At 35.3% G+C, this 12,179-nt stretch overlaps 1 protein-coding gene across 1 annotated transcript; it reads left to right on the top strand.

The window, feature by feature from the left end:
* Nucleotides 1-271: 271 nt before the first annotated feature.
* LOC114103305 (sulfotransferase 1C3) lies at nucleotides 272-11,563 on the top strand. The gene is given in 6 exon segments (XM_027948948.2): nucleotides 272-438; nucleotides 4,667-4,818; nucleotides 5,474-5,571; nucleotides 7,697-7,823; nucleotides 10,760-10,823; nucleotides 11,470-11,563. Coding segments are annotated over 6 exon segments (702 nt in total).
* Nucleotides 11,564-12,179: the final 616 nt, after the last annotated feature.

Below are 12,179 nucleotides of genomic sequence, written 5' to 3' on the forward strand. Positions count from 1 at the left end.
CTTTTGGTTGTCTTACATTTACCAAATTGCTTAGCCTCAACAACTTCAGCTTCTTCTTTTAAAGAACAGAAATAGTATTACCTGTTTTATGGAGTTCCTGTGAAGATGAAATAAATAAAACAGAGTAACTTGTTAGATGTACTTTTATGCTAGCTTTAATTTATTTTATGTCATTCAAGTCAACAACAGTAAGATGGGAACCTTTACTATCAGCCGTAAAACACAATAATTTATTTTAAATAGGGTTGACAATAGCAATCTTGGATCTCCAATGGCACAGATTGAGAAGAATGCTCATCCTCTGGAAAATAATTCAAATTTGTTGAACATTATAGAAGTGGATGGAGTACCTTTGCCAGTACTATCAAAAGAAATATGGAATAAAGTCTGTAATTTTCAAGCCCGACCTGATGACCTTATTCTGGCAACTTACCCAAAGTCAAGAAAATTTATTAAAATATATAATAATGTTAAATCTTTGGACATGAATGGATAATATGTAGTGATCAATGTAACATCACTGGGATTTGGAGAGATACAATTGCCTGTATGAAGATCTTCCACTAGTATTATAGAAACTTTAGCTTCCTGGCCCTTTGGACACCAATTTCCAATAGTGCTCTCTCCTGATGACCAAAACACTATTCTAAATGCTTTGAAGTGCATCATTAATGCCTCCCTTCAGGAACAAATGACTTAGAAAAAATCAAGTTCAATAAATTGAATGAGGCATGATTTTTCTTTCACCATAATCCTTTAGTCAGAGCAGTCTTTCCCTTAAAACATACCATAACATAGATATCAATTGTCATCCCAGAGAGTTAAAAAAGAGTTTGTCTAAATATCCAAAGTTCTTAGAAGTTGTAAACTAAACCTTTATGTTCTGTTCCAGTTAAGTCTCATTAGAGAAACTCAAGGATTTGACCTTGATTTAAAAATGCACTGAATTTCTATTCTCTAAAAATTCTTATAAACAAATATATCCAACAACAATAGATACCCCTAGTGCCTACATCTTGGTTTCTAACACTGTAATTTACCAAAAAGTATCAGGGCTCTTTGGGGAATTATAATCTCAGTCCCCAGTGTGACTCCCTGTCCTGGAGAGAGACTATACAGGGCAAATCTAGGACATTGTGTATATTAGAAAGCAAATAAATACTCAAAATTAATGGGATCATGTCAGAAGAATCTTGAATATTCAAAAGAATAATCTCCCTAATTAGTAGAATATGATGAGGGATTGGATTGGATTTGTACTCCAATCACAATCAACTAGGAAACTGAAAGAAATAAAATAAAAAAACCACTGTTTGGCAATATTGGGCAATGTTGGGGTTTAAGTGTGCAGAGTTTAGCTCCCTCAGGCCTGACATGTTGCAAGAGCTGTGGCTGTGATTTAGGTCAGCTGAGGCAAACCTCAGTTAGGAGGAGGAAACTTTCTCTTCCCCTTATCGCAAGGCACAAGTTCTGCATGGTTTGGCCAAGAGGAAGAAGCTTCCTGCATACTTATCCTGGGAACCGTACATTCTAAAGAAACAAATGCATCCTCAGGGGATTAGATAATGTCTCCAAAGAACTTTAAGAGGGTACTTATCAAATGAAAAGGAACAGTCTGAATCTAGCTCTGTGTATCCGCTGAGGCATGATATTTGGGCAATGTGGGTAAAGTGTTATTGAAGAATTGCTTGCTTTGTTAGAAGAAGAATATAAAAGGAACTTGCAAATAAACCTCAGCATGCAGTTGCAATTGCTGCCTTGGCTCTGCATCCCCTGTGTCCTGGTTATTTCGCGACCCTTACCCAGGGACCCGAACGCTCTAGACGTTCACAGGGCAACATTTGCCCAATTCTTCAGTATTAAGACCCTTCTGAAGTTGGTTTAGTAACAGGGAATTTAAGGAAGTCATGTCAAGGAACCCAGTCACTAAGTTCAAGAGCCAAAGATAAGAGTTATGGGAGTTTGCAATGACTACTTTGCAAGGCAGAGTGCCAGAGAGAAGGAAATAGAAAAAAAATGCCACCGATGTCTGTATAGGGGAGCCCTAGAGGATACTGGTGAATACTAAATTGCATGTGCACAGGACCAAATTTCATGTGATCAAGCCAGGAACTACCAAGAAGCCAAATAATTCCTAAAGATCACACAAGACTGTGAAATTTTGTGTTTCAAACATCCTGATAGGCAGAATTTTGGTCATTATAATCTTAGTCCTGTGGCATCATACCTGTGGTTATTTTATATTTCATGCCCAAAAGGATTTTGCACAGCTATAATGAAAGTTACTGATTGGCTTACCTTGAGGTAGGGTGATTATCTTGGACTAGTTGAGTGGGCCTAATGAAATTACTTGAGCTCTTACAAACAGAAGAGAAAGTCAGAGAGATGGAATAGATCAAAAATTCAGAAAAATATGAAGCATAATAAAAGTTTGATGCAGATTATTGGCTTAAAAATGAAGAGAGGCAAATATGAAAAAGCAGGTAACTCAATACTGTAACTACAGGGCCAAAAAAAAACATGTTTTGTATAATTTCAATCATTTTATATTTATTTGAGGATTCATTTTAGAATCTATCCTATCATCCTTGTTTTTACAAATGTTTAACTGGGTTCAGTAGCACATGCCTGTAATACCAGCAGCTGGGGAGATAGATTGTGAGTTCAAAGCCAGCCTCAGCAAAAGCAAGGCACTAAGCAACTCAGTGAGACCCTATCTCTAAATGAAATACAAAACAGGGCTGGGGATGTGGCTCAGTGGTAAAGTGCCCCTGAGTTCAATCCCTGGTACCCCCCAAAATATTTCATGTACACCGAAAACAATGCAGATTTTGGTGATAGTAGGTATAGTTCTCTGAAACTGTTATTAATTCACATTGGTTGACAAATTGTTAAGATCTTTTATGTCCTTACTGATTTTTTATCTACTGGTCCTATCAATTACTGAGTGAAAGTTGTTGAAAATTTTAATTAATATTGTGGATTTCTCCACTTCTTTATTTTTTATAATTTTTGTCTTATGTATTTGGAAGTTCTGTTATTCGGAACATACATATTTGGGATTGTTTAAATAATTGAAATGGATAAAAATATTTATCTTTATCTCTGATAATAATTATTGTTATGATAGATATTGTCATTTAACCTGGTTTATAATTGTTAGTCTCATGGAATTAAATTCCCTGTAGTTACAGTATTGGCTCATTTTTCTTTATATAAGATCTACTTCACAGAAGAAATGATGAGATCATTATTCAAAGTACATGTATGAAGACACAAATTGGGTGTCAACCTACTTTATATACAAACAGAGATATGAAAAATTGTGGTATATTTGTGTAATAAGAATTGTAATGCAAAAAAAAATAAACAAAGTTCATGTATAAAGTAATGAATTGGCATGAACATACTATATATACAAAGATATGGAAAATTGTGTTCTATATTTGTAATAAGAATTGTAATGCATTCCACTGTCATGTACTTAAAAAATAAAATCAATTAAATATAAAATAAATAAATAAATAAGGAAAAAAAGAAGAAGAGATTATAAGATTAGAATATTAACAATTTGAAACCCATAATGGAAAGTATTTCAGGCAGGATCATCAATGCATTCTATAATGATTAGATAAAATCAGAGGAAATCTGGCTAGTCATGTGGTACCAAAATGTCACTATACTATTTAATTTCTAATAGCAAATGAAAATATGTATTTTTACAAGCAATATCTGGTGGCCACATACTTACAGAATGATCAAAAGTAGTATCCTAAGAGTGAGCAAATTTGACATAAGGTACCTCTTGGCATAATGAAAGAAAGTATAAAGCATCACCTGTCTTCTCGCCAAAAAATGTTTTAACTTAACCTAATCAAGACTTAAATTCCAGTTTACAGAAGACCAAAGGAAGTGAGGAACAGGTTAAACATATTATGAGAAAATGATCAGACAATTCTGGATTATAAAGGCATAACTACAAGATAGCTAGATAACTGATTAAAAATCTACATCATGAAGAAATGAGAGGTTGATTAGAGACTGAGAGATAAAACTAAGGTAGCCCATGAAATTTAATTGGAAAAAAAAGCTATAAATGGTATTAGGAGGTAACTGGAAAGAATTTAATGAAGACAGTGTTCTTAATGATGTTAAGGAATCATTGTAAAATAGATATGATGAGAAACATGTAGGAAACATGGTAGAAGAATGTCATTTTGAGAGATGCATGCTGTGTCCTTAGACATGAAGCATTATCAGAGACTTACTCTGAAGTAGATCAGTTTGTCGGATGATGGATGACAGATTAGATTAGATCAGATAGGTAAGTGACTGATTGATTTGAGACAGATTATAAAGATGATAGATGGAAATAGACAAAGCCAACAGAGCAAAATGTTTTTAAAACTTGAAGTATTTGTATGTTTTTTAAAATATTATTTTATCAAGTTTTCTGTATGTTTAAAATTTTTCATAAAAAAGTTTGGAATAAGTGCTCTAGATTATACCACAGGGGATTTTGTGACCACCTCCTATCTCAGGGAAGGGAGGAAAGCTTCCGTTCTGTCTCTGCAACATTAATCTAATTTCAAAGTATTCTCATGTTACTGCCTTTCTCCAAAATATACATTTATTTCAGATGAAAAGCCAGTTACCTAAAAATTAGAGAATATTTCTGATGTTTTTCAGGTACAACCTGGATGCAAGAAATTTTAGACATGATTCGAAATGATGGCGACGTGGCAAAATTCAGGGGAGCTGCTTCTCTGGAAAGACACCCCTTCCTTGAAGTAAAATACCCTCATAAAGAGAAGCATGGTGAGTAACATGCAGCGAGACTGAAAAAACTTTGACTATAAGATAGCAAGGTCACATGCTGTGCCTTAAACAGGACTTCCACAGCAGCTGGGCCAGCCTATTTCGTTCCCAGGTCAACTTGGTTCTGGGTCAAGAAGTCAAATCCTGAATTTGGACACCAGAGCCTCTAATGTTCTCAGCTGATGAACTTTAGCTTTTCAACAAGTTATCCTTTCTATTTCTTGTCTGTCTCCTTCCCAGTTAGCTGCTGGCAAATACCCTCCTCCTTCTCTTTCTACTTTTTATGCTCAAATCAGTGAAAAACTCGAAAATTAGCATTGAGCTATTGTAAAAGTATATGGATGATTTCTGAAGAAAAAGAGCAAAGAAGAGAAGAAAGAGGAGAATAGATTATGATGGACATTCACAGAACTAATCAAGCAAGCTAAAAAACTTTCCTGAAAGTGCAAAAGTTCAGAGAATGAGATGAAACAAGAAAGCCTTAGCAGAAGGCTAGGAAGGGATATTTCACATGTCCTTGCGAATATACAGTTATTGTCTCTAAGTGAAAAAATAAAATAAAATGAAATAACTCATTAGAATAATATACAAATGTAAATTAAAGGATTTTCCAAGAGTGGCAAGAATAAATGGAGAATATTCATTGCTTTTCCAGATTTGGAGATAGCTATTCAAATGCCCTCACCACGAATGCTAAAAACTCACCTTCCTTCTTATTTATTGCCACCATCTATCTGGAAACAGAACTGCAAGGTAAAGAAAGGGGTTTTCAAACTTTTTCTAACTTGGTGATATAAATGACATAAGTGAAGATGTCTTTCAAAATAATGTGCTATTTTTCTTGAAATCAAGTATTTCGTATGTTTGAAATCTACAGACATCCATGGCTTCTAATATTCTATTTCCTCTGAGTTTGCATGATAACTCCTTAGCCACATGTTTCAAAGTAGAGTCTGTATTATTACAAATTGGAGGGAGAACCTGGAATAGAGATAAACAAGTTTAAAAACGAAAGACTTTTGCTTTGCTCTGCCAATGTACTAGAGGATATTTCCCCTGCCCTTGGAAGCAAAGTGCAAGATCTGCTACCCAGCAAGGCTTCCAGGTCTCCGAAATCCACACAGTAAACTAAATTCAAAACTTGTATCATTTTTACTTCCCTTGCCTCCATGTGTAATCTCCAGTAAAGTTTGATCAATTCTTTAGTATCTTTCTAATTTTTCCATTATACAACATCACTTTGGCCAATACCCAAGTCACTGTTCTCTTTTGTCTCCCAATTTGCCTGGCTGCTTCTTGTCTTAACACTTACAAACCCTCTTCTCCATAAGATACCAAAGCCATATGTTGTGCCTTGAACAGGACTTCCACAGTGGCTTCAGCCAGGCTATTTCATTCCCAAGTCTACTTGTTCATGGGTCAAGAAATCAAACCCTAGATTTGGGCACCAGAGCCTCCTAATGTTCGTAGCTCATACTCTTCCTAAAGTGAGAATCTAAGACTTGCTTTAAACATCGTCAGAAACTTAGAGACCTGCTTTAAACACATCCACAGGTTGGCTGGAGATGAAGTTCAAGTTTTTTTCTATGATTTGTTATGCCTTTAGTCATCTGTGCCTTGCTTCAGCTCCAATCCAATCTCTAACCAGCCCTCAACAACACTCCCAGTTCTCACAGCAATCATCCTGAGAATCCTTCAGGTCCTTTAACACACAATGCTTCCTCATACCTGGGATCTTCCCATCATGCTTTTCATGAGACTCAAGCATCCTCTCCCATCTTGACGTAGCTAATCCCTACTTGCTTTTCAGGTCTTTGCATAAATATCATCTGCTTAGAAACTTCCCCTCCTGCCCACATATATACATTGACCTGAGTGTGCATATGTGCCAGTCATTGTATTCATCATGGTGCATTAACATTTTCCCATATTGCCTCTTTGATACAGACTGTCAGCTCCTTGGAATAGGTAACTTGGTCTTGTTCAAATTTTTATTCTGAACATGACCTTAAACATAGCATTTATTATGCATTTGTTGAATGAAAGATTATAAATACCCACTCATCACATTACCAGGCCACTCTTCCTAATTTGCCTGAATTCCCAAGAAGCAGCCAAGTGTAACCTGCCTATGAAAATATGCATGTATACATAAGCATATCTAGATAGATAGATCAGCAAAACCACTCTAAACTTTGAGAAACTCTCTGAGACATTCTTCAGTTGAGAATCTCGTCACTGTGCATATATGTAATGAAGGAATTGCTTGGATCCATCCCCAATTTTTCTGTTCCAGGACTGACCCCATCATGTACTAACTACAGATTACTATGAAAGACCCTCAGATTCTCTAAATTTCAGTTACTTTATCAATTAAAGAATAATGGTTCCCCTTTTCTTTTTACATAATTTTAACATATATGGAAATCAAATAAGATGGTATATATAAAACTGTTTTCTCACTCCCCAATTTTTCCCTAAATGTAAAGCTGGAAAATTCCTATTAATTCCTTGAGATATGACTAAGACCTCAAGACTTCAACTCCATCTCCCCCAGGAATCCTTACTAACTTCTTCCCCTGTGACTACTCAGTATGTCATATCAGATTTCAATTATTTGTAATACCCCCCTAGATTTTGGTCATCTTCCTGTATGATATATGATCCTTGGAGGATGGGACGCTCTCATTTGCCTTTGGATTTCTTCATGTCCTACCAAATTTTAGGATCAAAGAGGCTTAGTTTATTTTATTACTATTTTAACTAATAAATAATGCATAAAACACTACATACTGAAAAAGAGATGACATTATTATTGTATTGGAATACTCTCCTACAGTATTTCTCCTCTGGTTTCCTTTCCTGTACTTGATTTCAGATCATCTATGTGGCTAGAAATGCCAAGGATTGCCTGGTAGCTTTCTACTACTTTCATAAAATGACCTCAATGCTAGCTGACACTCAGAGCTAGGAAGAATTTTGTGAGAATTTCATGTCAGGAAAATGTGAGTGCAAATTTATTTTGTGCTGTGCTATCTCTCTGGAGATTCTAAAAATAAACACCTCTAAAATCTGGTGGTTAATAGTATAGGATATTATCCTGAGTGACCAGGTCTTACCATGGGGACCTGTGACTGGGGAAGCCAGTAAGAAGGAACTTTTCTCTAAAATGTATGCAAATGTAAGTTAAGGTCATCTGAGGGTATACCTATAAACACAAAGGTAAAAATTCTCAAATCCTGATTTGAGTTTCAAACTATCAACTTCAAAAATAAGGAAGAGAGGAGACTTATTTCATACGTAAAGACCTTGAGCAGTGGGAAGGCCACTGTTGTTGAATTAGAAGGCCACCTTGCACAGTCTCAAAAATCATATGCTTCACAATCACAACCATATGCTGCCTTTCCCCTAGATCAGAATGTACAGTCTTAGAAATCTGCTCTACAGAGTCTTCCAATTTGACCCAGCAGTGAGATCCTTCATCCTCAGCTCAGGAGATCACACCTCTAGGGCAAGGAATCCCTTATGGCCATAGCACTCAAAAAAGAAGTTGGCCAGAATTGACCAGTATCCACTCAGGATAGTAAGGATATCAAAACTTTCATAAGATTATCTCAAGGAAACAACATGTAGATGAACCCAGATACTAAAGTGTAATAAGGGGTGATTTAGTATGGGATAACTGTCTACACACATCTTTAAAAGCTTTGATGTAGAAGTACGATGAAGTATTTTATTGTAGATACAGTCGATAGAATAGACAAATGAATGAAAATGGCATCTGCTTCATTTAATTAATATCTACCAAATGCTTAAAGCTTATATAAAAGAAGTGTCTGTGTTGTGATATTGAAAGATCTCGGTCCTTTAGCAGTCTGATTGTCTCAGCAAATATCAGTCAGGGACTAGAATTGACTCAGGCAGGAAGTAGGATCAGTTGACAATGATTAGTTTCTTCTGTCCAATAATAAACAGAAAGGAAGGACAAAAACAATACTTTGTCAGAAATTCTGCAAAACAATACTTCAGAGCCCCTATTGACAATCCATTTATTTTATTAAATTTAATTAAATTTCCAAATACAAAAGATTTTGCATTACCTCCAAGATATCAGTATAACCAAACCTGACCATAGTCTCTTGAATAAAAGGAAAAAATGACTATAATATGGATAAAAAACGTAAATTTAGAAAATCAATAAAAACAAATTCCATCAAGCATGTCTCTCAAGTATATCAATAGAGAAAACAGTGTTAGAACAATTTCTCTAGAAACAAAAGAGACAAAAAGAGTAAAATAAGAAAAAGTATCAACCTAGCTAGTACTCCAAAGTGAATGGATTTTCCACTCCAGTCATGTACCTCATGATAAAGTTTCTGTCAATGGTGAACCACATATGGTGGTACAAAAGATTATACTACCTAGTGATGTCATAGCCTCTATGATGTTTGCTCAATAGTGAAATCATCTAACAACACATTTTTCAGACTATTCCACATCATTAAGTGACATATGAATGCTTTTATGCAGATGATTTATTAGAATAGTCAAGGTAGGAGGAAACATGGGAAAGAAAAAAAGAACCAAGCTTCTTTTGATTGTTCTCAGGTCTTACCTTGTGATAATTAGGTTTATGTATCAGCTCGTCTATAGTACCAGTTATTTAATCAAACACCAATTCAATTGCCTCTATGGGGAATTTTGTAGATGTGATTAACATCTACAGATGGTTTTAAGGAGATTATCCTAAATAATGAGGATGGACCTCATCCAATCCGTTGAAAATCTTAACTGCAAAAACGAAAGTTTCTCAAAAAATAAAGAGTTCAGCTTCAAGACTACATCAAGGGCCTGCAATTGAAGCTCCATGGTAGAGCACTTGCCTAGCACATGTGAGGCACTGGATTCGATCCTCAGCACCACATAAAAATAAATAAATATAGTAAAGGTATTGTGTTCATCCACAACTAAAAAAAATTTAAAAAGACTAAATCAAATCCTGTCTGAATTTCCAGACTGATTTACATGTCAACTTACAGGCCATACAATTGCAGGAACCTATTACCCTGGTAGTGAGAAACACACACACACACTCCTGTTGATTCTCCTATTAGCCTTATGCTTCTGGACTCCCCTGACTTACATATGCATCAGTCAGCATGATACATACCAGGGTTTTGATTAACTGCAAACACATATCTCTGCTCATAATGATTCAGAAGAGAATATTTCATGTACCTGCTTACTTGGTCTTTGGAATTTTCTCTTCTGAACAATATTTTCAATCATCTTTCAATCAAGTCTTTGTCCACTTTATACAATTCTTACAACATAGTAAACACTGTTGAGATTACTATTGTGTTTGTAATGAGTGCCCAGAATCAAACCCATCATGCCATGATGCACAAAAACATCAGTGGCATGAAATTAAAATACAATACAGGCTAGCTCCGGAATCCATCCAATTCTTTAAAAATTGGTGAAAATAATGTTTATTCCTTATTTACCTTAAGTGAAAATAGAAGTTCTCAAGGGCCCTCTCTTTTTGCAGCAGTGAAATCTCTTACTGAGAATGCATTTGCAGATTCCACCAGGCAGCTGGAAGGCACAAGCAACAAGAAGACCCTAAGACTTAACTGCCTGAGCGGGCAATTGAATCTGAAACTAAGTACTCTTTATTAGGAATAGGTGAAGACTTTCATCACCTAAATGATTTAAAATGAACCCCTATACATAAATGTATGTGGGCAAAATCACATACAGTAAGTGTATCGCTGCTTCCTACTATAAAGATGGACTGATTTCATAAGTAGGAAATTCCTTCCCCTTTACTAAGTTTAATAAAACAACAGACACCTATTTCAAAGTGTCTAAATCATCCCATTGCCTTGGTTTTAGCCCAATACTGAGAACTAACAGTGTTCCTGCCTCTCTCTTCCAGTGGTTGATGGGTCCTGGTATGACCATGTGAAAAGGTGGTGGACTGCAAAGGACAAGCACCGATCCTCTTCCACATCAGAACACATTACAATCAAATTGACAAAAAATAATTAAAGGCAAAGAGAGAATTTTGAAAACTGCAAGGGAAAAGTGATTTGTTACATATAAGAAAACATGCACAATAATATTAACAAAATCGTCAACAGGATCCAGAGACCAGAAGAAATAGGATAGCATTTTTAAAAATTTAAAGGAGGGGTTGTGGCTCTGTGGTAGGGCATTAGAGTACCATGCACAAGGTCCTGGGTTTGATATTTGAGGGGGGGTGTGGGGAAGGAGGGAGAAAGAAAGAAGGAGGAGGAGGAGGAGAAGGAGGAGAGGGAGGAGGAGGAGGAGGAGGAGGAGGAGGAGGAGGAAGGGGGAGAGAAAGAAAGGAAGGAAGGAATAAAGAACAAACTTGCTAACCAAGAATATGTATCCTGTTGTAAAATAAAATTAAGAGGACATCAAAACTTTCTCAGATAAACAAAAAGTAAAGGATTTTTTTTTACCATCAAATCTACTTTATAAGAAATGCTAAAAGAAATCCTTCATGCTGAAGGGAATGACCAATAAGCAGCAATATGAAAATATATGACAATAATAAAACTCACTGGTAATAGTAATTATATAGTCAAACCCACAACACTCTACTGAAATGTTGGTATGAAAATTACATCTCAAATATAAAGATTTAAAAACATTTTTTAAAAGTTCCAAATTATTTTCAAGAGATATAAGCTACAAAAGCAAATTGGAGGAGTAAAAGTGCAAAGTGTGTGCAAGTGATCAAAGCAAAGATGTTATCAGTGTAACATGTCCTATTATTAATATCATTAGTGTAAAGTGTTTTATATAAACTTCTTGGTACCTACAGAGTATGAATCTTTAGTAGAAACACAGAAAATAAAAAGATTGAAAGCACACTATGATAGAAATCATCAAATCACAAAAGAATACAGAGAGGAATAAAAGAACAAAGAATCAATAAACTAACCAAAAAACACAATAGTAAGCATTACCTACCAATAATCTTTTAGAATATAAATGAATTAAAATCTCTAATAAAGAGAAACTGAGTGATTGAACATATTTGAAAACAGAAGAGCAATGCTGGAGTCTTCACAATACCTGATTTCAAATTAAGCTATAGAGCTATAGTAACAACAACTACATGGTACTGGCATAAAAACAGAATCATAAACCAATTGTACAGAATAAAAGAGACAAGCCCACATATCTATTGTCATGTGATCCTTGATAAATGTGCCAAAAACATAAATTGGAGACAAGATAGCCTTTTTAACAAATACTGTGGGAAAAACAGGTTACCCATATGTAGAAGAGTGAAAATAGACCCTAATCTCTCACCCTGCACAGAA

Source organism: Marmota flaviventris, chromosome 14 (assembly GCF_047511675.1).
Source record: "Marmota flaviventris isolate mMarFla1 chromosome 14, mMarFla1.hap1, whole genome shotgun sequence".
In the NCBI taxonomy this organism is placed as follows: Eukaryota; Metazoa; Chordata; class Mammalia; order Rodentia; family Sciuridae; genus Marmota; species Marmota flaviventris.